The sequence below is a fragment of the Canis lupus genome, chromosome 3 (genome assembly GCF_003254725.2).
Source record: "Canis lupus dingo isolate Sandy chromosome 3, ASM325472v2, whole genome shotgun sequence".
NCBI classification, from domain to species: Eukaryota; Metazoa; Chordata; class Mammalia; order Carnivora; family Canidae; genus Canis; species Canis lupus.
Window position 1 is genome coordinate 49,185,138 of NC_064245.1, and position 27,193 is coordinate 49,212,330.

The window sequence follows — 27,193 nt, forward strand, 5'->3', positions numbered from 1 at the left end:
CCAAGGATCTGTCCAGGTACAGATGACACGTGTGCATATGCAGAGCACAGACTCAGCCTGGCGGATAGTGAGGCACTAGATCATGGTTTATTGCAGTGCAATACTGGCCTCTCTCAAAGAGTTTGGGTCTACAGATTCTACTCTCAAGACCTCCTTTTGACATTTTACACTTAAAACCTGAGTTCAGGGTCAGAGGGTAGAGTAACTACTTATGTATACTTATTGCACAATGGAGCAGAGTGCTGTTGAGCAAGATGTTCTGTTAATATAGCGATGGCTTTTCCAGGGTTCTCTTTAAGGACTTGACAAGTGGGTCCTCAGTAGCCCATCTGGCACAAAACAAGTTCGGAGCCTTTGCTTTTGCTTACAAGGGGAAAGAATGAAACATATGTACAAACTTCCTTTTTTTTTTTTTTTTTTTTGTTGTTGTTTTTAAAGATTTTATTTATTCACGAGAGACATAGAGGCATAGGGAGAAGCAGGCTCCCTGGCTCCCTGCAGGGGACCCAATGTGGGACTCGATCCCAGGACCCTGGGATCACAACCTGAGCCAAAGGCAGACGCTCAACCACTGAGCCACCCAGGCGCCCCACTTACTTTTAAACTAGTAGCCAGGGATCCCTGGGTGGCGCAGCGGTTTGGCGCCTGCCTTTGGCCCGGGGCGCGATCCTGGAGATCCGGGATCAAATCCCACATCGGGCTCCCGGTGCATGGAGCCTGCTTCTCCCTCTGCCTGTGTCTCTGCCTCTCTCTCTCTCTCTCACTGTGTGCCTATCATAAATAAAAATTAAAAAAAATAATAAACTAGTAGCCAGAGGGGAGGATTTTTTTCTTTTTAAACTTTGTTTCTGTGGCTCAAATCTCACCTGTCCGTCCATCCTTATGTTTGTCCATTCATCCTCCTTTCTCACTGTGTCATCTGGGGCTCTGTTCTGGTAGAGATATGGCAGTAGGACTGAGTGTAAACTGGGAAGGGCTCCCTGCTACTTTGGTGCTTCTTGTTTAGAACCTTCCAGCAGATACTCTGAGGTGTATTTCCTCAGGTTGCTATAAAGTCACACAGCTTAACCTCTGGTAGCAAACCCTCTGTGGCAGCAGCACATGATCTTTTTTTTTTTTTTTTAAAGACTTTATTTATTTATTCATGAGAAACACAGAGCGCAGCGCGAGAGAGGCAGAGACACAGGCAGAGGGAGAAGCAGGCTCTATGCAGGGAGCCCGACGTGGGACTCGATCCCGGGTCTCTAGGATCACTACCTCTGGGTTGAAGGCAGTGCTAAACTGCTGAGCCACCTAGGCTGCCCAGCAGCACGTGATCCTGCAAACATTTCTGACTTTACCATGGACGCAGGTGGAAGAAAACATGAGCCAAAGTACGGTACTTGATGGGTGAATTCTCTGCTCTCTAGAAAACATAAACCTTTTGTAACCATTATATGTTATTTTATTTGGTCAGTTTTGGAGTTTCCTTGAGGGCACACCTACAGAATGAATAACTTGGAAATTTTACTTGCGTGCATTAACAGAAATAAAATGATTCTTAAGGAAAAAACTAAGCGTGTTGAATAAACTTTTTGGCCAAAATCAGTATTTGGCCAAAACTGAGTATCTATGCTGAGGAACAAAGTTATGTGATATAAGAGTGTGATACACTGTAAAATAACTTATTCTATACATTTCTAAAATTAAACAGTCTGTTAGAAGTTTGAGCTTGTTGGAAGAACAATGATTTTCTTAGCCTTTGCAGCTTATAGATAGCTCCTGCTTCATTAAATACTCCCTTTCTACCAGTGAATATTTCAGAGCTGCTTAAATTGGTTAGTGTTGTAGAACAATCATTTTAACAAAGTTTTGTTCAAATGTTTAGTGTCCCTGTGTGCTTAAAATAGAGTTGCACTGTAGTATTCTTATTAAAGTCCATTGTTTTGACATTTGATTAGTGAAAATAAAATGTATTTGTGGTATCTCATTCTTTTCTAACATTTCTGCATATACTTATATCTGGATTGATGGGACATCTTAAGTTGTCATCAAGTTTTGGCCACTTTTCCTTCAAGTTTTATAAAAATTGACAGTGGCATTTGGAGTGTTAATAAAATCTGGAGTGTTATCCTCTTGCCTTTAATTCTTTTTTAATAAGAAATAAGAAGAGCATCCAGCTATTCGGCCTTTACCATAGTAGAGCCGAATGTGGGCATGTCCTGATTGAGTATTGCCTAGGAGCCTCAGTATTTTCATCTGTACGATGGGAATTGATGGCATGTACCTTCTAGGTCTCTTAGTATAGAACAGGAACATGCTGGTGAAGTTCATTGAAACTCGGTGCATCCCTCTGCTTGGAGAACTAGGAAGGAGGACGTGTTGGAAGTAGGATGACCACTTAGCTCTATGTAAATAGGACCTGTCTACACCACCATCTAGCTTCTAACATCTTTTTTCCTGGTCACCCTTTACCTACAATGTAACACCTCCTTGAGATAGCCGGGAAGAAGAGCCACATTTTCCTCTTGGATTTTTGGGAGAAAATAGTGCTAGGGTGACATGGGTGTGGTTTTACTCATCTGACAGTTAACCCACAAGCAAGCGTTCTGTGCCCTTTTTAAAAATACATAACTTGAAAACTTCCCTCTTTTTTGTTCCTTAGAATTACACCAGCCCTGGAGTATCCCCTATAGTCGCAATTTAGTGAGCACTAGGGAGCTCCAGACACTATGCTGCCTCTTTACCTTCATCTTTATTTGCTCTCACAGCAAACCCAGTGTTCCCACCTCACAAAGAAGGAAATTGAGCCAAAGGGAACTTTCAGTAACTGACCTATACAGATGGTATGGCCAGAGGGAAGAATCGAAGCGAGTCTGACTTTCCAGCGTGTTCTGACCATTACCTTAGAGAAGGTTATTTTTAGTTATTTAACAGCATAGAATTGATAACAAATTGCTGATACACAGTAGTTGCTCAAATTCTGTGCCCTCCTTCTTTCTGCATTATTCCCGTACTGGTAAAGGGCAGGGTGTCAATACTTTGTCAACAGAAGAAATACGAGAGAGGAACCGAGTATCACGTGAACGGCTGCATAACTAGACTAGCAGCGAGTTCCTTCCAAGCACCCAAGACAGTAACCTCCTATCCATTTTAAGGTGCACCGGTTACCCTCTCTCCCCTCCCGGTTTCTGGCATTTCACCTTTTCCACTCCATTTTAGTGTACTTCTGGTTGATTTTTGGGGGAAGATTTTATTTATTAGAACGCATGCACACACCTGAGCAAGGAGAGGGGCATAGGGAGAAGCAGGTTCTGCTGAGCAGGGAGCCTGATGCAGGACTCGATCCAGGATTCTGAGACCATGACCTGAGCCAAAGAATCTGGCCACCAGGTGCCTCAGTTGTGGTTGATTTTGTAGGACTCCCTGAGGCACCGTTACAGTGAGGTGGCTTCATGGAAGATATTGCAGTAGCCCTCAAACAAGGAACTAGACACTGCAGTTCCTGTCAGAAGGAGGCTTAGCGAACACACCTCTGGGAGGGCTGCTGTTCTCTGCTCCTAAAGCTGCATATGGAGCCAGGACCCAGATAAGATGGGCCTGCGATATTCGTGGTGCTTGAACAGCCATCAGTGAGTATCCACTTCCAGACCTGTGCATCATTGGTCTTTAGTGTTGGTTCTCTGGCATCTGATCTGGCTTTTGCTGATCTCAAGAAGACGTATCTTTGAACTTCCCCCTTCTGAATGACTAGTGTTGTTAGTACCAGGAAAACGTTTTTTGTTTTTTTTTTTTTTTTTCTTTTTTCCTGCACTTGATTTGTCAGGATTTTACATGTATGTTAGCATCTACCCCAACCTTTTGCTTGAGTTGCATTATGATGGACAAGGTTAAGAGGCATAGGCTGACTGTTTATCGGTTCACAGCAGCAGGAGTGCTGAAATTAGTTGAAATGCGCTCTATGCTTGTTGAATTTTGTTGTTCCACATAAATAAACCTTGAGTTTTGGGGCCAGGGTGAATACACTGTTTGGATGCTATTATCCTATCTCTGAGGAATGGCTTCTTGAGTAATGGCTTCTTAATGTGGTTTTCTGCAGTGGAAAACTTGTGGATCCCATAAAATTCATAACAGAAAATATCATATACCTGACTAGCCTCTTTTTCTTTTTAAGTTTTTTTTTTTAATTTAATCATTTGAGACAGCAAGCAAGAGCACAAGTGGGGGTGGGGTTGGGAGGAGGGGCAGAGGGAGAGGGAGAAGCAGACTCCTCACTGAGCAGGGAGCCTGATGTGGAGCTTGATCCCAGGACCCTGAGATCATGACTTGAGCAGAAGGCAGATGCCCAACCGCCTGAGCCACCCAGATAGTTCCTACCTGATTAGCTTCTGATAAATATTATTTAGACTTACAGTGGTATGATTTGAATGTGGTCATTGTTTGACACCGTTAGAGAGTCAGTATTATGGTGGACAGCAGAGGAGGTACGAAAGTTTTGGGATTAGGTCTGCTGTAAAAGTCTGGCCTTTTCACTTACTGGCTGTGTACTTGAACAAATTATTCCCATAAGCCTGTTATTTCCTCACATGAAAAATGGAAATACACTGATCCCTGCTTCAAAGTCATTGGAGGATTAAAAAGTCACTATATTCATCTGGTACTAAATTAATAATCTTGTTTTATTCTTCTGTATTTTCATCTTTGCTTTCCTGTTCCTCACATTTTCTCACCCAACTCAGAGTAAAATCCTAGTTGGTATCATGGTCTGCAGAGTCCCATGAGATCTGAGCCCTGTCTGACTCTGACACCTCATTTCCTGATGTTTCCCCCTTCCCGTTACTTTCTCTAGGCAGGATCTTTGAGCTTTGCTCTGCCCCTTTTCCCATTCTGTCCTGTCCCAGTAACTCCGTATGCTGGCTTTGTCATAGGATTCACATCAGTGGTCCCCTGAGGAGGAAAATCTCCTCAGATTTTCCTACCACTGTCTGAAGAACCCACTGTCCCCACCCACAGGAATTTTCTGCCATAAGTACCTGGTTTTATTTTCTTAAAAGACTTATCTCAAGTTATAACTACACCCCTGTCTAACAGACGCTTCGTGATAGTAGGAATTTGGCTTTCTTATTTATTCATCAGCCTATTCCTAGTATTCAGGAACATGGTAGATACTGCATGAATATTTGTTGAAGGCTTGAATGAATAAATGTCTATTCTAGGTCATTCATTTTTCTGGCAATGCATTTTTGAGATATCTTGAAATGAGAACTTAAGTTATAATATAGAGAAGACAAATTTCCAGGTGGGATGCATTTTTAATGTAGAGTCATTCCATCTGTAGTATTATCTTTTTGATGGGCATTTGGAGACATTTTATCAATGATGGAAAAATATATCTGTGGGGACATTTGTAAACAAGTATTTGTATAGAGCCTAATACATTTTCATGTACTGAAAAGTGGTATCTTTTAGTCTATGCCTATGCTTCCCCTCCCCCCCCATGAGAGACACAGAGAGAGAGAGAGGCAGAGACACAGGCAGAGAGAGAAGCAGGCTCCATGCAGGGAGCCTGATGAGGACTCGATTCCTGGACTCCAGGATCATGACCTGAGCCAAAGGCAGATGCTTAACCGCTGAGCCACCCAGGCGTCCCCATGCCTATGCTTTTAGAAAATATGTACTAATACGAAAACGATCTTGTTGGTTAAGATAAGAGTGTTAGCTGTAGAATACCTCTCATACCTTTTTTAATGTCTAAAAGAAACATTTTGCTCTTAGCTCTTCTTCTTTGAGCTCATTAATCCACGTAAGTTATACTGAATTGCTGGAGGATAGATTTCTTGGAATAGATTTTAAAACTTTATCTTTAGCCCTCATTCAGCATTTAGCTGTATGAAACCTTGGTTAATTTATGCTTTGGTTCTTCATCTATATGCAGAATATTGGCCCTTTTCATTTGGAAGATTAAAAATGATATTTATGGTGAAAGTGCTCTGAAAAACTGAATACAGCCTTTCAGTGTATTATTTTTACTATGAACTGTGATTAGTTCCTAGTATTTCACATTTGGTTCAGGGAAATCATGTCAGTGAATTAATTAAAGCAACTCTTGGTGACATGGCTGTTAAATTAGATATGTGGATGCTTTAGATTTTATAAAACCAGTTGGGATTGAACTTTTGAAGTACTTTTGAATGGCATTGAATTAGTTTTCAGCTTTGCCCAGGCTCTGTGAAGTATACCTCAGGCAAAAAAGATAACTTTGTCAAGTACATATGTAGCTGGTTCCCCATTCCCATCTGTGCCATGACTTTTTTTTTTTTTAAGATTGATTGTTTGTTTGTTTATTTATTTATTTATTTATTCAGAGAGAGAGAGAGAGAGAGAGAGGGAGGGAGGGAGGGGCAGAGACACAGGCAGAGAGGGAAGCAGGCTCCATGCAGGGAGCCTGACATGGGACTCGATCCTGGGTCTACAGGATCACATCCCAGGCTACAGGCGGCGCTAAACCGCTGTGCCACCGGGGTTGCCCTGACTTTTCTTTCTCCTGCTTGCCTGTCTTGCCAGGGTCTGTAGTTGTTAGGAATGTGAAACATGTTTCCTGGTAATCTGGAGGGGTCTCTGTTGTAACCCACAGCTGCTCAGAATAAGGCAGGTCTGGCTCAGCACTGAGCTGCCCGTTCTTTGTCACTGATCTGTGATGAGATAAATGTGAAGTGGAGAGAATGTGTTTAGAAACTTTTATGGTAAGTTGACAGAGTCATTTTATATCCATTGAATCTAATCAGAACTTTGGGCTTTAATTTTGTATCTTGTGTATTTTACTTTTCTAGTAATTCATTTTTAGAATATTTGCTTCTGTAATGAATTGGAAATTAAAAAAAAAAAAAAAAACGGTCCTTCATCAGTAGTTTGAGAAGCTGTGCTCGAACCCATATAACTAGTGATTGTACAGTGGTATGCACAGGGAGAGCAAATTGGCGTTCTGTGTTTCTCTACAAGGAGTATGTTCTCTAACATATAGGAGATCCCCCAAAAAATCCCATCTGGTCTTTGAAGGAGACATTGTCTATTTTGACATGTATTATTTGTCTAACTGCTTCTAAATAAGATGAATCCTTTTCAACAATGACTTATGACAAATGCTGAATTGGGGCAGTGGATTATATAAAAATACTATAAGGTCATTAGAAGTTTACTGGACTTGTTAAGTATTGGTGGTTCTTTTCTTAAATTTTAATGACAGTAGCCTTATATGAAGTCCAGTGAACATCATGTCTCAGGATTCCTGCCCAGACTAATGAGCAAGAATGCTTTTTCTTTTTCCTGAACTGGAAAAAGCTAGTTTACAGTGATGACTTTGTTATGATTAAAGTTACCAGTTTTTGTAGGTAGAACAAATCACTTATCTATAGAGTTGTGGCAGCTTCACCTTTGGGATCTTGTTAATCAACAGGTTTTAATGGTCACCAGTACACTAGAGTTACAGATTCATATTTAAGTCTTATTTTCCTGTTATTTTGAGTTTGAAATGCTCTTTAGAAATAAGATTGGAAGAAATGGATGTGCAGTCCTTGCCCTCTATCGTCTTTAGCTTGTTTAAATTTGTAAACATCTAGGGTTACTGTTTGATTTTTGTTCTGTTTGTTTGCTTCATGAGAAAGCTAAAGAAATGTAACATTTTATTAATTTATTTTTTAAAAGATTTTATTTTTATTTATTCATAAGACACAGAGGGAGAGAAAGAGAGAGAGGGGAGAGAGAGAGAAGCAGGCTCGATGAAGGGAGCCTGATGTGGGACTCGATCCCGGGCCTCCAGGATCAGGCCCTGGGCTGAAGGCGGTGCTAAACCACTGAGTCACCCGGGCTGCCAGAAATGTAACATTTTAAAGATGTGTTCTCTCTCTTCTAGTGGTTGGATATTGGACTTTTTTTCCTGATTTGTTTTCTGTCCTCAGTTTCAAATTACTTTATCCAGTTCCATTCTTTCCAAGTTTCAGCTTATTTTGTAAGCATTTCTCTTTTCCCAGCCTGGATTTGGATGTTAGTCACAGGGATAATGGTCTCCTTTTCAAGACAGTTCTCATGTCCCTGTGTTTCTCCTCTGATCAAGTACACTTTGTAGGGGCACCTGGGTGGCTCAGTGGTTGAGCATCTGCCTTCAGCTCAGGTCGTGATCCTGGGGTCCTGGAATTGAGCCCACATCAGGCTCCCTGCAGCAAGCCTGCTTCTCTCTCTGCCTATGTTTCTGCCTCTCTCTGTGTCTCTCTCATGAATAAATAAATAAAATCTTACCAAAAAAAGTACACTTTTGTAGAAGACAGTAAGTAGTTAAGCCAGCAACTGTCTTAGAATAGACAAAAGAATCATATGTTTTGCGAGAGATCAACATAGCTTTATAGAAATAGAAATTTAAGAAATACTTAAATAGAAACTTCTGTGTCATCATTTAGATGGCTTCAGTCATCTGGGAAGGGAGAAGGTAGAGAAAAATGCATTACTGAGTGAGTGGAGATTGGTAAATTGGGTTGTTTCTTAGATGAAGATCCATTTGGTGTTGGTCTGGTGCTCTTCTGAGAATGAATTTTAAATAGAAGTGTCAGAGTCCAGACTCCGGTTTCTCTGTGTTCCCTTGCAGTAGCTCTTGGTGACACTTGCAGTATGTATGTCTTTCCTCTGACATAGATCAGAATCAAGAAGGATAACGAGAAAGAATTAGTGTTTTATTAGACATAAAATTATTCATAATGCTGCCACCAATAAGAGATTTATTTCATTACCAGATACTATCTCCAACATTGCAATGTTTTTTAAAAGAGTGCAGCTGATTTCCTATTTTGTGTTCTGATATTTTTACTTTATCCTATTCTTACCTATTTTGTGGTCTTACAATTTTTTTAAAGATTTTATTTGAGAGAGAACATGTGTGCACACACATGAGAGAGAGATAGAGAGATAGAGATCACAAGCAGGAGGAAAGGGCAGAGGGAGAAGCAGGATACCAGCTGAGCAGGAAGCGCAACATGGGGCTCTCTATTCCAGGTCTCTGAGATCATGACCTGAGCCGAAGGCAGGCGCTTAACTGCCTGAGCCACCCAGAAATGCTTACAAGCCACCCCTTGTAATTGTTTTTGAGGCCCTCTAAAATATTTTGTTTATCTTGAGTATTTAAATCTTTGCCCAATGTTGAATGTTAGTTTTAACATGTAAAAAATTAGAAATTAAGTAATGAATGCTGCAGTGAGCCTCATATTTACCTATTAATTTTTGCTTCTGCTAAATTTTTTTATATTAAATTCTGTCTGCCAACATATAGTATAACACCCAGTGCTTATATCTCATCATATGCCTTCCTTATGCTAAATTATTTCTGTAAGTTCCAAGGCATGGTATAATTCAGTCAAAGGATTTTGACTTACAACTTCAGTGTTTATTGCAATCTTGCTAGCCTTGACTATGCTTTATGCTTTCCTTTTTAAAATGAACTGGCATCTGTAAGTTACTTTAATGTGTGGTTTATAACTGGTTGTACATTAGGATCCCTGAGGATTCTAATTACGCATGAGAATCTCCTGGAGAGTTTTAAAAACTGCTAATACCTGAGGGCCACCTCTGGAGATTTTTATTTAATTGGTGTGAGCTGTGATCTGGACATCAGGATTTTATAAGGTTTTCCAGGTAATTCCAAAATGCAGTTAAGATTAAGAACTTTGCCTTATTGGAAAAATTAGACTTAACGTTACACCTGAAAATTAATTCCTGAGCGTTATTATGAATCAGGTTGGTGGCTTAAATCTTAATAGGGTAAAGGAATTATCAACTAAGGCTGATCACATTAGTAAATATTTAGATATCAGTCTTGTATAAATTAACTGTACTTTTTACTTAACCTGTGAATGTTGGTATGTTAGATATTTATGCAAATATAATTAGTATCATGGTAAGATATTAGAAATTATTTTTTTAAGATCTTGAAAACAGTGCAAGTAAGGTAAGACTAAAAAATGCAGAACTTTGGCTGTCATAAGAGCAACATAGTCCAGAAGTCACAGAGCCATTGAGTTGGAGAGCCCAAGTAGCCTCTCCAAGTGTAAAGAGGGAAAAATGGCCATGGAAGCCATGGGCCACACACGATAATGTCATGTGTGTAACATACTGTAATCTAGAACCTACACCCCCAAAACTTAAGCTCCCCAAAGAGCATATGTTAAAAATACTTCATGGGCTTCACTGGTCTGCATTTTCTAGTGCAAAATAGAGAGGTGGTTTTGTGTAGTGGTTTAGAGCACCAGCTCTAATTCTAGCTCTGTGACTTACTAGCCACGGGGCAGGTCATTAAATTTCTCACACCTTCAGTTTCCTCATCTGCAAATTGGGGTAATATCTTCCTTCACAACGTAGGTGAAAGAAAAAATAATGTTTTAAATGTAAGACACGTAGCTCAATATTCGGTGCATTGTTAAACGATTAATAAATGTAGCTGTAAAAGGAAGTAACTAGGGTGTGTGCCTCTTTGCTTGTGGAAGGAAACAGAAACCAATGTAATAGTAAGTGTATCTCTAATCCCTAAAACAACTCTGTGAGAAAGCTGATATTATTGCCACTTTTTGGTAAACAGATTAAAAAAAACGTTGGCTCCTGGAAGCTCACTAGTCTTAGACCAGACTGTGTTATAAAGGGGATTCAGTTCACACCTCAAAACCCTGCTTTGTCATCGTATCACCCAGTGATGTAGCCTCCAGGGAAATCCATAGTCAATGTAATGAGATAATTTTGAGTAGAATAGTTTTTTTTCCCTTAGGGAAAGGTGGGTGCCCATTGATGTCAGTTTTGTGGAAAACGGGGTAAACAATTTGTGCCTTTTTTTTTTTTTTTAAATAAATCGAAGGACTCAAAGTTGGCACTTTCATTTGAGAGGAATGTGCTTATTTTGAAAATAGTGAGACTGAGAATCTGGGCTGTGCAGTTTGCCCTGCTTGTTTGCCAGTCTCACCAGGCACCTGAGGATGGCTGTGATTGATCTGTAGATGCTTTGGAGTAAATGTGCACCGGGGGTGGGGAGGCTTTAGAAGTGTTCACTAGAGAATGCCTGTGTGGTGAAAAACTTTGGGCCCAGGATGGATGTTCTTTGAATTTGTGAAGAAATTCTTCCCCTGAAGGCCTCTTTGCTCTGTGCTGACTTCAGATGACCCTAGGTGCTTCCTGTCCCGGAAAGAGCAGCCCCTCTCACCTGGAGCAGTGCTACATAAGACCTAGGAGAGTGCAGCTTGGGTGGAGAGGTCAGTGTAGCCAGGATTCAAATCTATTACTCCAGTACCTGTTAGCTGAGTCCTAAGTACGGAGAGTACTGGTGCTTACTGAGTGCTACTGTGTGCCTGGCAGTATTGAATCATTACTCTCTTGCCCCCTTTCCTTGCCACGGCAGCTTTGTAGAGGGGCCATTTCAGTGTTCATACAGATGATAATGCATGTTCAAAGAAGTTAAGCATCTAGCTCAGGCTCTCACTTCTCATAAGTGGTGAAGTTTGTTGCTTGAAGCCAGGCTTATCAAACTGCTAATGGATGTATATCTTGAGCAAACAAGTTTCACATTTCTGAGTCTCAGTTTTCTCTCCTCTAAACTAAGAATAGCACTTCCTTGAAGGATTCTTACATGGATTAAATAGTGTACATAAAAGCACCTGCCCGTTTCTTAATAGATACCAGATCATACTAGTTTCTTCCCTGCCTTAACTAAATAGTGATCATAGGATGAAAGAATTGCTACCTCTGCCTTGTTTAAAATCAGTGTTTTATATGTAACTTTTTATTTTGAAAAATCTTGAACCTATAGAAAAGATGCAAGAATGGAATAATGAACTCTTGTATATTCTTCATCGAAATGCACCAGTTAACATTTGTTGTGTTTGTTTTATTGGTATTTTATTTATGTACATGCAGTGTTACTGAACTCTTTGGAGGGTAAGTTGCAGACATGTCCCCTTATTCTGAAGTATTTCAGCATATTCTTTTTCTTTTTTTTAAAGATTTTATTTATTTATTTATTTGACAGAGTGTACAAGCAGGGGGAGAGGGAAAAACTGGCTCCCCCCTGAGGAGGGATCCCAATGCAGGGCTCCATCCCAGGACTGTGGGATCATGACCTGAGCCAAGGCAGACACTTAACCGACTGAGTCACCCAGGCACCTCTTTTCAGCATATTCTTATCACAGTGCACCCATCAGTCATATCACATTAATATAATAAGATGATCTCCTATGTGGTTTATATTCCTTTTTTGCCAGCTGCCCAAGAGTATCCTTTTAGCGTGGTCTTTACCTGACCTTGACCATGCACTGGGTCTAGTTGTCATGGTGTGTTATTTTCCTTGCCAGCTTTACCTTCTCAGGCATTCCTGCCACTTATAAGAACATTACTGGAGTTACTTCTTTAGATTATCTCTCCCTTCATAGAAAGCGAGTTCTTTGTAATCTCAAACTGTTGGTAAACATCTTGAGGAAACCAGAGGAATATTTGTACTCTGTTGGCCTGAGTGGTATAGCCCAGCATCTGTTTGAGGACCTGCAACCTGTCAAGAGATTGAGCAGCGTAGTGAGGCCCAGCCAGTCTAGAGGAGAATGGTCCCTGTCCTTAATCAAGGTGACAGAGGAGTAAAGAGCCTCACAGTACAGTGCAACAGAGCTTTTAGAGCTCAGCTCAAGACTGCCCTGGGGATTCCTACTGCAGACTCAGGGTTGAAGTAGGCAGTGCTCAAGCATGGCTGAAAACAATATAAAATGCATTACACCAGGATGATTGCAAATCTCAAGGTAATCATGATGTCAGCCGGCCCTTTCTGTCTTGTAGTCTGTTCTGGGGTCTGGCTGAATGTGACAGTCTAAGAAATTCTTAGAGATCTCGGTACTGTCTGATGGAGTAGACACAAAGTAGTCCCCATCGTGCATAACTGTTACAATTAGTAATAAAAGTGCACTTTTCTTCAGAAGGGGTGGTGTCCTCCTTGGAATGAGAAGTGAAATGAGGAGAGATCACAGCCCACAACATTTACATGTCCTCATCTGTAAATCTCCCATTTGCTCATTTAAAAAAGAAACAAAAAAACTTCAGCTCAGGCTATGGTGCCTGTTAACCAGAATTTCAGATCACCTTGTAGGTATGCTTTTCTGTGTTGCTACACTTGACTTGGTTGCAATAAAATCTTTGTGTAATAATATTTCTAAGGCAAATTTTAGATACTCAGGCATATTCCCCTCAGTGGCAGAAATACAAAGCTGAGGGACAACTTAATTATTAACTGTAGCCCCAGAAAGGACTTCTAATCAAAAAGAGGCTGACTAGTTATTCTCCAAGCCCAGAGGAGACTACACAAGAAAAGGCCATTGGTGGGAAACATGCTTGTTGTACATAAAGTCTATACTTTTGGAATTACAGAGCATTTAGCTCTGCCCCGGGCTCCAGGTGGGAATCTCCCAACTCACCTGGGAGGGAAGGTAGATGGAGAGAGAGCAGGGCTCTGCCTTCCTTTCCCTGTACTGGCCCCATCCCCAAGCAATTCTTTTTTTGCAAATGATTTTATCTGAAGATGTTCAGCTACCTGCAAGTTTGAAACCTGTGTGTTAGATGTTTTTGTTGAAGTCTACCAACCCATGGTCCCCTGAGGTGCCTTGCAGCTCAATCCACAGCCTCTAGGCTGCTTTCCTCACATGCACCTGCTGTCTGTTGCAAGCTTCTGGAACGTGGGTGAATGTTAACATCAATCAGAGCATTCCGTGGAAGCAGATGAGTGAAGGTTCATTTGAACAGTTCACTTGAGCTATTTGTACTCCCACTGGCAATATGCAGAAGTGCATTGGCTGTATTTATATACCCTGTGTTAGTCTCTTTTGAGATGTCCTTTTCTGGCTGTGAAATTAGATACATTTTGATCAACGCTGCTACAATGTTGTGTCATAATTTAATTCACGTAATTTTTTGTATTCTTAGCGGTATATAAAGTAATGGTACTATTTACAAGTAATAGTATAATTTTGATGGCATGTGGTGTATTTAGTGTACAAAATGCCACACTTGTAAGTATAAAAGTCTTCATTGATTCTTTCTTGCTTTTTGCTTCCATAGAAGTGATAGTACCACCAATAAGCCACGTTGTGGCTATCTAATAGTAATTCATGTGTTTGACCTTAGATTGTATGTTTGCATTTATCCTTGTAGCTCTGGCATCTAGCACAGTGCCTACAACTTAATAAGTGTTCAGTAAATGTTTCATTGAATGATCTTTGAGTATCACATTGTGAAGCAAGACTATAAAAACGAGACTCTAGTTAGGAGTAATTAGGAAAAGGAAAGTAATTTAATTCAAGTAAAAATACTAAATTGTGCAAGAAAGGGAGCATATTCATAGGACATTACATAGAGCAGCTACGAGCAGTACTAGATGCAGAATAATGTAGACACCAAATGCAGATGGCACCATGATTATTAGAACTTTTCTGGGAGGACAGAATAGGCTGCATGCATGTGGTTTGAGGGAGGGGGCAGGTAGTGAGCTAAGCACTCCCTCTTGGTGTTGGGAAGTCGGTTTGTAATGCCTCATCAACACCAATTCCCTCATTCCCCTTCTGTGTGTGTGTCTGTCTGCTTTGTGATTCTGTTGTTTGGAAGAGTAGTTTTTTTCTATAACGTAGCCCCAAAACGATAGGCCGCATTTTCATTTATTACTAAGCCAAAGAAAATAACTATAGAGATTCTCCATAAACTTATTTTGGTATCCTGTACTGACTTTCAATCTTAAACCTTCAGTGAATCACAGCTGCAGTAGTACAATCCTTCTCCTAAGGAGCCTTGTATTTTGGTGAGAGGGACAAGACAGGTACACAAATAATCATTAAATAGCCCAAAGAGGGTTTGGTTTTGTTTTAAAGCTGGAAGACTGTAATATAATAGAGTCTTGTATATTCAGAGGGAAAGGAAAGACTGACTGGAGAGAAGAATGGAAGATATCTGGAAACCAGACCATTGAAAGATGGGTGGATTTTGGATAGGTTAGTATTGTGTTGGCTGATGAAGTGTGTTTGGGGAATGGGCATTGACAGTTTGGCTGCAGAATAGGGTACAAGAAGAAGGGGGTGGCTGGCTGGCTCAATTGGTACAGCACACTACCCTTGATCTTGAGGTCATGTATTTGAGCCCCACATTGGGTGTAGAGATGACTTAAAAAAAAGAATAGGGCATGAAAAGATAAGTTGACATGAAGAACATAGGTACCTTAACATGGAAGCGTTGACAGGTAGAATCATTGTTGCTGTAGCATACCAATGAAACTACTATCATCCTAGAGTGGAAAGAGATGGTTGTAATTCTAGTGTTCTTATTAGCTGAGTGTCCTTGGTCATGAAATTCTTCAACCGTCTGTTTTAAATATCCATACAGTAAAAATGCTTTATAGAATGCTTAGGATTAAAAGGGAAAGCCTAGGTGATAAGGGACTCTTCTCACGCCTGATGTTAAAAAAACAACAACAGTAAGCACAGCAAAACTTTTGGGCTGGAGGATGGCATCCTGTTGCTTTAAAATTATTTCTTTGGGTAGATTTGGGGAGCAGGGGAAGTTCTAGGGCAGCTGGCCTGTAACAAGAGTATCTATAAGAGTCCAGATAATTCAGTGAGGGCTTTGAGCTAGGGCAGTTCTTGTAGGAATTGAAATAAGACACTGAGTGGGAGATACATTGCAAACGCAAGACCAACAGAATGTTGGAAGAAGGGAAATTGTGTTACTAAGGATGACAATGGTTTCATTCCTGGAAATAAGTTCGGAGTTACTGCTGCTTCAGGGAATGGAAGGAACATAAAATGGAGTTTTGAAATTTGAGAATGCCCACTGCCTATCCTGTAAGACATTGAAGTTGTTGTAAATGTGGGGCAGGAGCCTCAGACTTTGTAGCTGGAGAGAGATTTGGGAGGTGAACCAGGGCTGTGGGAAAGGATGAATGAGAGTAAGAGAGTTGACATGTGTCCACATCTTAGATGTGAGAAGAGAAAGCCAGAGAAAACTGTAGGCAGGCAGGATGGTTCTTGATGAGTGTCCAGTGAGAATAAGTTTCAGCAGAAGAATCCGGTCACTATTTTAAAATTCTACAAAACTCAAGGGTGATAGGGACAAAGGCTGCCAGATTTGGGGTTTTCTGGTCAGTGGACCCCTACTAAAGAGGTTTTAGTAGCAGTTGGAGTGAGGAAGGGCCAAAATGTAGAGCCTTGAAGCTTTTGGATGACCAGTAAGGAGGCGGAAGGGAGAGGAGGACAGATGAAGTACATCAGTGCATTGACAGCAGCATTTCTCAACCTCAGCACTACTGATGATTTGGGCCTGACAGTTTCTCGTGGTGGGGAGCTGACCTGTGCATAGTAGGACCGCCTCCCCTCCCCAGTACCCCCAGGTTGTGAACACCAGAAAATGTCTCCATGTCATCAGATGCCTCCCAGGAGCCGAATTCCTCAGTGAGATCTGGTCTGCTGAATGAAGTGCAGATTGCTGCTGCTATTCCGCCCCCCCCACCCCCCCCACCCCCCCCCCCCCCCCCCCCCCCCGGGTATGCAGGCAGTAGTAATCCCTTCTGCTTCCACCACTGATCTGTTTCCTGCTAGTGTTTTAACTGCGCTTGGGAGGGCAGAGCTAGTCCAGAAGTGTGTGGAAAACTGTAGGCATCCGGATTACCCAATCTGGGTTGGCAGGAAGGGTAGGGGGAACAGAGCAAACCCACTGTTGAGAAGGGGCGTTCTTGACGTTAGAGGGGGTGGGCGGAGGTAATTATTAGTGGATGAAGATTGTTTTAACTCATGTTAGGCGGCCTTAAGCTTCTCACTAAGAAGGGCAAAAAGGTCACCTAAGAATGAAGTAGACAAAGTTAAGATTGGGCCTTTGGGGACATTATAGAAAGTATAATTTCACAAGTGACTAAAAGCATTCTGGAGAAGTAGTGAGTCCTGGCTCAGTAGGGAACTTTAAAAAATTTGTTAAAAACATTAATTAAAATCTTGGGGAAGAAGAAAACCTACAGCCCAACCACTGTGACACTATTTTTATTTGTGCATTTTACCATCTAAACTTACCTAAGTTTTTACACTTATTTTGCTTATTTCCCTGGACATTGTAAATTTCTGTGTTTCTGGACTGTTAACTTCCATTATTTTTAATGGCTACATAATAGTCCAGAAATTTGTTCTTCAGTTTACCAAACAGCCCTGTAATTACTGACCTGGTGGTGTCATTTTTAACCATTATACCTAAAGTTGCAGTAAACATTCCTATGTCTGGAGCTTTGCCACATGTTATTAGTGGATGAAGGACAAATCTTACATAGTGCTAAACACAGAGCACAAAAGACATAGAGCATCCCCTCAGGGGATTCCTGGGTGGCTCAGTTAGCTAAGCATCTGTCTCTTAATTTTGGCTCAGGTCATGATGTCAGTGTCATGAGCCCACATCGGGCTCCACACACACAGTGCAGAGTCTGCTTGAGATTCTCTCCCTCTTCCTTTGACCCTCGTCCTTGTTCTCTCTGTTTCTCTCAGATAAATCTTAAAAATAATAAGCCACCTCTTTGAGGCCTTTCTGGCCTGCCACATTTAAAATTGCAACTCTTGGGGAAACAAAAGCAAAAATGAACTATTAGGACTTTATCAAGATAGAAAGCTTTTACCCAGCAAAGGGAACAGTCAAAACCAAAGGACCTACAGAATGGAGAAGATATGTATAAATATCTTATCAGATAAATGGCTAGTGTCCAAAATATTTAAAGAACTTATCAAACTCAACACCCAAAAAACAAATAACCCAGTCAAGAAATGAGCAAAAGTCCTGAACAGACATTTCTCCAAAGAAGACCTACGAATGGCCAACAAATGAAGACATGCTCAATATCACTTGGCCTCAGGGAAATACAAATCAAAACCACAACGAGATACTGCCTCACGGCAGTCAGAATGGCTAAAATTAACAAGTCAAGAAACAAATGTTGGTGAGGATGAGGAGAAACCCTCTTACACTGCTGGTGGGAATGCAAGTTGGTATAGCCACTCTGGAAAACAGTATGGAAGTTTCTCAAAAAGTTGAATATAGAGCCACCCTGTGACCCAGCAATTGCACTACTAGTCATTTATCCCAAAGATACAAACATAGTGATTCAAAGGGCCATCTGCACCCCAATGTTTAGAGCTGCAATGTCTACAATAGCCAAACTGTGGAAAGCGCCCAGATGTCTACTGACAGATGAATAGATAAAGAAGATGTGGTTTATACATACAGTATTTCATATACAATGAAATATTATTCAGCCATCAAAAAAATGAAATATTACCATTTACAACTACATAGATGGAACTAGAAGGTATTATGCTAAGTGAAATAAGTCTGAGAGCCAGTTATCATATGATTTCATTTATCTGTGGAATTTACGAAACAAATCAGGATCATAGGGGAAGAGAGGGAAAAGTAAAATAAAACGAAATCAGAGAGGGGAGACAAAACCATAAGAGACCTTTAACTCTAGGAAACAAATTGAGGGTTGCTGGAGGGGAGGAGAGAAAGGGATGGGGTAACTGGGTGATGGGCATTAAGGAGGGCACATGATGAAATGAGCACTGGGTGTGTTATGCAACTGATGAATCACTGACCTCTACTGAAACTGATAATGCACTATATGTTAATGAATTAGATTTAAATAAAAGTAAAATTGCAGCCCTCCTCTTGCTTTTTCTCCATAGCACTTGTTCTGCTCAAAAATGCCAGATGTTTTATTTAATCTGACTGGTTTTATCTCCCTTGCTAAGTATGTAAACTCCCAACTGGATAAGAATTTTGGTTTGTATCCCCAGCACCTGGGATATTACCTAGCCCATAAATAATTGGCTGAATAGCAAGGTTTACTCGGACCCGCAGGTCAAATGGATTTGGAAGAGTGTCAGTTGCACCAGATATTCATGAAATCAGTAAGAGAATAGTTGCATTGACTAGTCTCTGGTATCTAGACAGAGTAAGAAGCAACAAAAATACACGGAGACGAGAATTGGGAGAGGAAGGGTTAGCACTTGGCGGGTAATTGTGACAACAAAAAGTGCATTCCTCTTGGAGAGGAGAGCATGGGAGCAGTAGAAGGTAAATAGTTTGTGGTCACAGACGGGAACTTCTCAAGGTTTAGATAGTAGAAAGGAAACAGTTGGAGAATTAATAGTGGCAAGCTTGGTAGAAAACACCATTTTACTGGGAATGGATTGTGTCACTTTTTAATTGCCCCAGTATTGGCAGACAGTCCTCTCTCATGTATTTGCCTCACGGTGGAGTGGTGGGTATATAAATCAGGTTTTGTTTTCAGAGGCCTTTTCTTTTTTTTATTATTGTACGGGTATCGTAATCCCAAGTAATCAGATATGCTAGTTATGTGTACAGATAGTTAATGACTCCAAGTTAGTGACAATGTCAACCCAAGCCTCAAAGCTAAATTTACAGAGAAGTTATGTCCCCCCTCATTTGAGTGAGGCTGATTGGCTGCTTAGTTGAGTCATTGTTGAACTCTTAAGTGACTTATCTTAACAAGTAGAATTGACCCTTGAACAATGCAAGGGCCAACCCCCTGCACCGTCAAAAATCCACATACAACTTACCAAAAACTTAATAACCTGCAATTGATTGAAAGCCTTACCAGTATCATGAATAGCCAATTAACACAAATTTTGTCTTATGTGTATTATATAGTATATTCTTACAACACAGTAAGCCAGAGAAGAGATGAACAAAATCATAAGAGGAAAAAATACCTTTACAGAACTATACTGTATTTATGAGAGGAAAAAAAAAAATATCTGTGTGTAAATGGACCCATGCAGTTGAAACTCACCTTGCTCAAGAGTCAGCAGTCCTTTTTTTTTTTTTTTTTTGAGGTCACTTTACACAGAGTAGAGCAGCTTGGTTAGTACATAAATGACTTAGCATAGCATATGCTAGGTTCATTTTAAGCCTTAACTGCTAGGATGTCACTCTTGAGAATGGACATTACAATAGTTTACTTTTGGAGCATCCTTCATTGTTCAGCTAGCACATGATTACTCAGTTCTAGGCCTCATAGATAGCATATGGTTAGTTTGAAATTCCAGTTACTATCTGGTGAGTTGTTAATGACAGACAGGTATGATTTAATAAATAAAACAATGCAAAGAAGGTTTCCCTTTCATATTTGTCAGTGTATGGCATGTCTGTTACTTCTTCATGCTTAATTCTTGTTTTTTTTTCATTCAATTATCTGTTTCATTTTAATATATAATGATCTCAAACATATAAACTTCTTCCTCCTTCCAGAATCTTGGGAATACTTTTCCAACCTACTGGTTCATAAAGAGATTTCATGTTTTGAGACCTGTCCCATAAATTTTTTTTTTGCATACTTGTGCCTTTGTTGGTTTTACTTATAGATGAAGTATGTTTATGATGAGCAAGGTTGTTCATTTTTTAAATTAAAAAAAATTTAACTTGAAGTTCTCAGAACCAAGTGCTTCTTCACAATTGTATTGACAAGTATAATATGATGTGGCATCACAGTCTTAGTCTATATAGTTGGCTTTTAGAGTTGTTAACAAAAGTTGGAGTGCCCTTATATGGGATATAATGATTGATTCTTCTCTTTCTGATTTAATCAACTGCAGTTAGCATGTGGTGCAACCCAATTTAAGTGAAATGCTTAATATAAGCCTTGCCTCTATTGAAAACCAGGCTAAGACCATCCTCCTTACATTTATTCATTAGTTGGTTATTAGCGTAATATTAACTATTTTAAGCTCCCAGACCTCTCTTTATCTTGATCGAAAGAATATTCTTCGGGAGGAATCCTGCAGTTCTCATTTAATGCATTTGTGACCTCTTATGAGGCAGATGGAACAGTTAGTTATATGCCTGGATCACTGGGGAACTGTATAAACCAGATTTCTGCTGCAGAGCCTCCAGAACAGAGAGGTCAGAGATTTTACTACAGACTGAGAGGTAAACTCTCTGCCAGGAGGGAGCTGAACATCCATAGACTAACCAGAGATTGCTTGCTTGCTTGCAGGGAGAATGCTGAGGAACCAGACTCCTGGAGCAGTTTATCCTATGAAATCCCATATGGAGACTGTTCTGTGAGGCATCATCGAGAGTTGGACGTCTATACATTAACCTCTGAGTCCAAATCACATCATGAACCCTCAGTTCCTGGAAACAGTTGCACTGGACATATTTTTAAACTTATGAACATCCAGCAGCAGCTAATGGTAAGGAAGAAAATGTCCATTTTCAGGCTTTTGTGCTCTCTTTTCCCCCCAGTGACTCTTCCTATAATTAGAACATTTCCTCAAAGGTTGTAAAACCTAAAGCCGTTTCGGCAGCGTTAGATGTTACTGCTTATAGATACAGAACAGCGACAGGGGACTGGGAGAGCCTTTTCTTCCTTTCTTTTCTTTCTTTTTTTGCCAGGGTTTTGAAATAATGAAAGATACATATACACACAGCAGATACAGAAATATGCAACAACTGGAACTCAATTTTCTTGGCATAAAAGAGAATTGGTCTGTTTATAAATTTGTCTGTTTAGCTTTATAAAACTAAACGAGCAAAACAGTTTCTGAGATTGTTGCTAAGAGCAGGACCACATTTACTTAAAAATAAAGCCTTTTCACAACTATTTCAATGAGTGATGATAATGTTACTATATTTAAATTGATAGTTGTACGGTAAAAAGATCACTAAAAAAATAAAGATTTTATAATCCACTCAAGCCTTCAAGATAAAGTTGTTGCCAGACGTAAAAACATTACAGACTCCCTGGTTGCATTTATTATGGATAATATAAACGTCATATGGGTACATGTCTCTTGGCCATAACATCTGAAAGGCTAAGTTTAGATAATTTTTCCACCCAGTTTATTTCAGAGCTGATTTGATTTGGAAAAAGCTTGACAATAATTTCATTTAAGGTCATCTAGGGTCAGCTCGGTACCAGAGGCTTCTTTGGGAGCAGGCATTGTTTTTGAGGCCAACAGGCCAAGACGCTTCATGGCAGGGTCCTCTGATACACCTGCCTTTCCCTTTCTCAGTCATGTTTGTTCCAGGACAGATGTCCTTTAATTTCCCTCTGAACAGCTTGCTAAGAAGTCCGATTTTCTTTGGGAGGTCTTCTTACTAGGTGAATGATAATCTAGTTGAAAACATGAGCATGCAGGTGCCAGAGTTGCTGTGTGATATGAGAATATTTGATAGGAAACTGTGAGAACTTAAAACTGTGACAGGATCTGTGTATTAGGAGCTTCTGAAACAAGGCTTGTTTCCCCAAATCTCTTGTTCTATAATGTTCACCCATTGTTAAATGTAATGACCTGCTTTCATGATCTTCAGGAGATGGGAACATGCTAAATACGAACACTCTGAGGAGCATAGCACAGAAGCTTTTAGTGAAAGTCCATTTTTCTTGTACTTTCTTAATAGAAAGACTTTAGTTGAACACAACGCATTTTACAGTGGTGTGGGTAAACTTTTACGATAGACCTGGTAGATAGACAGGACTGGTCTAATGTTCACCATACTGATACACTGAGGTCGTAAGTGAATGAGGGCCATGCACGGTAGTTATGCGTGAAATTATCACAGTAGATCAGAGAACAGGGAGGAGCAAACTAAAGGTTTTTAAAATAATTTTTATGTGTTGAACAAATTAGGAGTATTGTAAGAATTTCTGAAATCTTGGTAGAAAGGCAAGACCACCCTGAAGGTGAGCTATAGCTGTTTTTTTTTTTTTTTTTTTCACATTTTTTTTCCTAAGCCTTTTTCTACATGTCCATAACTCTGGGTTTTATTTATTTATTTATTTATTTATTTATTTATTTATATTATTTATTTCGACATGGTATCATAAATCTGTACTTCAGCTTTTATTGTGGTCTTCATAGTTATCAGCATGACATTTGCTATCAGGTTGACCAACCATGATTTTTTTTTTTAACCACTCCCATATAGTTGGTTTTATCTGTTTTTGTTGTTTGAAATACTCTAAAGTTGCAAAAAGTGGTTTTGAGATGACCTATAGTATCCTCAAGCCATGGTACTTATCCAAGAATAATCAGGAATTGAATATTATTAGTTTGATATGTTCTTATTTTATATTCAGTACGAGACAGCAGAGGAACTGCTTTTATCGAAAAGTAAAAGAATATCTGCCATGCCACTGTTCTTTAAATTATGAACCTGTAGTGAAAACTGGCAAACTGGATTGAATGGAGCCAGTCTGGAGGATTAAGGGACACTATGTAACTTCTCAGTAAGAATTTAGGGCCCAGGGCAACCTGGGTAGCTCAGCGGTTTAGCACCGCCTTCAGCCCAGGGTGTGATCCTGGAGACCCGGGATCGAGTCCCACATCAGGCTCCCTGCATGGAGCCTGCTTCTCCCTCTACCTATATCTCTGCCTCTCTCTCTCTATCTCTCTCTCTCATGAATAAATAAATAAAATCTTAAAAAAAAAAAAAAAGAATTTAGAGCACAGGAGCATCTGCCTACACCTTGAAATTGGCGAGAATTGACCAAACTGCTTGGGATTTCCTGGTACTTGTATACGTGAGGTGGGATGGAATTACTTCTACTCCTCTCAAGACCCTATAAAAATATCTTTCTTAGCTGAAGATGGGCGCTGTGCTTTTGTAAAACAAGATTTTTGAGGCCTGATTTTCATCTACTTTTCTAAAATAAGTTCATAGTTTAGGGAATAGCCGTCTTGCATATCCTTGACCATTTTATCATTCCAGTGGATATGTAGCTACAAGAGAGGAAAATGATATCAGGAACAAGAGAAAATGTACTTATTTTCTTTAGGTCAGCTTATCATGTGATCTTCAGAGGGCTGGAATGGCAGTGAGTTCTCTGCAGCAGAAGTTTTGTTTATCGGTGTCAATGACATCTTTTCCCATGGGAAGTTTTTACAGATATCTTTCATTTCCTCCTAGAAAACAAACCTGAAGCAGATGGACAATCCTATGCCCTTAATGGTGACAGCACAGGATCCTTCAAGTGTGCCCAGTGCCCAAGATTCAGATGGCCAGTTTCTTTGCTGCACATCAGATCCCAGGGACAGCCAGCTGCACTCTTCTCTTCCTGAGGACCCTGAGAGCTCTCCATGCGCCCAGGGGAGCACTGTTGGGGAGATTGAAGGTTCCTCTGATTTTTCATGTGTGGCTAAGGAAGAGAACACAGACTGTTCCTGTAAGAAGGAAACTAAAGGCGTGGAGAAAGAAGGGGAAGAGGCGGAGCCATCGCTTACTGTGGACTGTGGAACCATGTCTGATCCCAGCAGCCACCGTCCGAGCATGCCTGCTTGTGGAGGAAAGGGCATGGGAACCCTTCCACCCTGTGGAATCAGAAATGGAGAAACTGGAACAAAATCCTCTGCATTGGCCACAGACCAGGTGTCTCTGGACACTGGAGACAGCGTCCTGCAGGGAGATGTGGGCATGCAGCCGGCCACCGCTCCCACTCAGCATTTCTCTGGATGTGAACTGGCAGCCGGCATCCCAGTGACTCCAGGGGAGATGGAAAGTGGTCCTGTGAATGCACATGCTGCCATCCAGAAGAATGTGCTTGAAGTCAGGGAAAGTACAAAGGAAAAGCTGGAAAACTCTAATATCATCACAGATGGATCCTCTGATGTGAAAGTCACAAGTCAGACTGCAGATAAAGCCAGTGTTCCAAACTGTGTCTCTGCCACCAGTTCCCCGGATGGTGACAAACCTGCTGAGTCTTTGCTTGCATTTAGTAATGGAGAAGCCTCCCCTGTCAAAACTGCAGAAACAGAAGCGTCAAGAAGTTGTGAAGGGAGTGCTGGGGCTCCCATGGATCAGAGCTCCCTGGTAATTCCAGCTGCTGCAGAAGACACGACTTCAGATGGACTCGAACTTTATGCTCCCTTGACAGGCACAAGTGAGGCAGCATCATCCTCTGATCTAACGTTTCCCGGGCCACAAAAAGACGCGCCAAACCAGAAATCAGAACCTGAGTCATCTCACATTCAAAGCCAAACCAGCAGATCACCCATCTGTTCTACAACTAGAGGGGGCACACCATGTGCTGCCTTTGCATGTGGGCAGAGCTCAGTGACTTCTAGTGGTATGCTGGCTGCAGAATACTGTGATGGCATAGTTACCCAGCCTGAAAGCACCACTCCAGGACTACCCCCCACACAGCATCCCCCCCTTACCCTCTGCTGTGAAGGTCCACAGGCTAATGCAGCCACCCCTGGCCCTATGAGAGATACCCAGGAACAGGTAGAGTTTTGTCCTGTTGAAGTTTCAGATAAAAAAGGCCAGGGAGAAGATTTGAAATTAGGAACATCTTCAACAAATATGCTTGAGGTGCATCCACAGGCAGTTGTCCCCAAAGCCAAGAAAGAACTGGTACCAGACCAAGCAGTGACATCAGACAAGACTTTTTCTCTGGCAAGCAGTCCAGGCAGTGAATCAGTAACCAAAGATGACGCGCTTTTTCTTTTCCCCTCCCAGAAAGAAAAAGGAATAGCAACTCCTGAACTACATACAGCTGCAGATGGTAGAGATGGCCCAGGCAGAGATTCAAATGATCCTGATAAACAGCCATTAGAAGACGGTGCCACAGGCCTATCCACACCCTCCCTTGCTGTCCAGCTTCAGCCCAGCATGGGGAATACAAGTCCCATGGGACTTGGTGGGGAACATGGGAGTGTCTGCCTCTCAGCAGCCCCTGAAGTTCTGGACATCAAGGGGGCTGCTGACTCTTCTCTGTTATGTGCAGGTAAGGCCATTATGGCCTCAGATTCCATTTTGACTGAAGAAGGAAAAAATCTGGTGGTTCCAGAAAGCTCCAAAGCTCAGGGACAAGATGGCAGGGATAAAGCAGCAGCTTGTTCCTTTCTCAAGGAAGACACTCATTCCTCAGGAACATTTCAGGAAGAGCAGAGAACACCACCTCCTGGACAGGAGGCACTGGGATTCTGTGGAGAGCCTGGCTCAGCTGCCTGTGCTGAGGAGAGAGCACTTGAGCGCGGTAATTCATTGGGCACACCCTCGGCCTGCCTGAATGCAGAAACGGAGCATAACAAGGAAGTGGCCCCACCAGTCTCGCTGCTGACTGAAGGTGGGGCTGCACAGAGCCTGGTGCCACTGGGAGCAAGTCTGGCTGCAGACCCAAGCCAGGAAGCTTTGGGTGCAGAGCAGAGCAGCTCTGCTCTGTTGCCAGATCTGTTGCCAGATGGGTCTGAGGCTCTTTCTCGCAATGGATCTTTTGCTCTGGATGTTGGAGTGCAAAACCCTGAATCCCAAGGTAAAAACACTGCTCATGAGGTGAGTGGAAATGTGCAGTTAGATGTTGCCGTGGTTAATGCTTTACAAGGTAATGCGGGGGCCAGAAGAAAGGCTATATTACATAATGCCCAAGATCTCCCAATTCCAGAAGTCTTGAGCCAGGAGAAGAATATGATCCTGGGTTTGCCAGGAGCTTTAGCAGATGAAGGTGTGACTGACCTACAGGGTGCCGCAGCTCCAGAGATGGTACCCCTTAGGGGGAAGGAACGAGACAACAACTGTGGCTTAGCCAACTCCGGGAAGGCACAGGTGGATCCTGAAGCACATCACATCTTGGAGCAGCCTCTTGCCAAAGAGCTTCCCACAGAGACTGGACTCTCAAGTAGTGGTGACCAGGCCCTGGGCAGGGCAAGGGGCACTCCCCTTTTACCTTGTGCTGTGCCTCTGCCCAAGGGAGCCGACTCCATCGAAGAGACTGCGTGTCGCATAGTGGAGGCTGTTCTAGATCAAGTCAGGTTCTCAGGAGCACTGATCACTGGGCGGGAGATCGGTCACATGTCACTCTCCCGTCCTTCAGAGTCCGATCCAGTGACTGAGCAGCCAGAGGGTGCTTCTACAGGGCAAGTGAGCACTTTCCTGCCTGTGCAGACTGTACACATGGGCAGTATCTGTGAAGAAGCCCCTGGTAACTGTGCAGGATATTTGGCTGAAACGGAGGAGCCAGAGAAGATGGTTCTGCCCACTGAAGGATCTGAGCCAGCAACAGGTAAGCAAAGCAGAATACAGATGTAGCAGTTTGAGGGATAAGCTCCCTTAAGAGCCTCTGAGATATGCTGGTAAAAAGGAGGTGTCTTGTGGTTTAGAAGTATCTTTCATTCACTGG

The 27,193-nt window shown here is 41.5% G+C and overlaps 1 protein-coding gene across 15 annotated transcripts in view; it reads left to right on the top strand.

Annotated features, from left to right (window-relative positions):
• The window catches only part of AKAP13 (A-kinase anchoring protein 13), a 321,113-nt gene that overhangs the window by 147,439 nt on the left and 146,481 nt on the right, over nucleotides 1-27,193 (top strand). For all 15 annotated transcript variants that reach the window (XR_003132759.3, XM_025438509.3, XM_025438510.3 and 12 more), the window contains 2 exons: nucleotides 21,068-21,266; nucleotides 23,986-27,076. Coding sequence is in view for 14 of the 15 variants with exons in the window: in XM_025438509.3 (XP_025294294.1) it covers nucleotides 21,068-21,266; nucleotides 23,986-27,076 (3,290 nt within the window). In the remaining variant the exon portion in view is untranslated. The remainder of the gene's footprint in view (nucleotides 1-21,067; nucleotides 21,267-23,985; nucleotides 27,077-27,193) is intronic.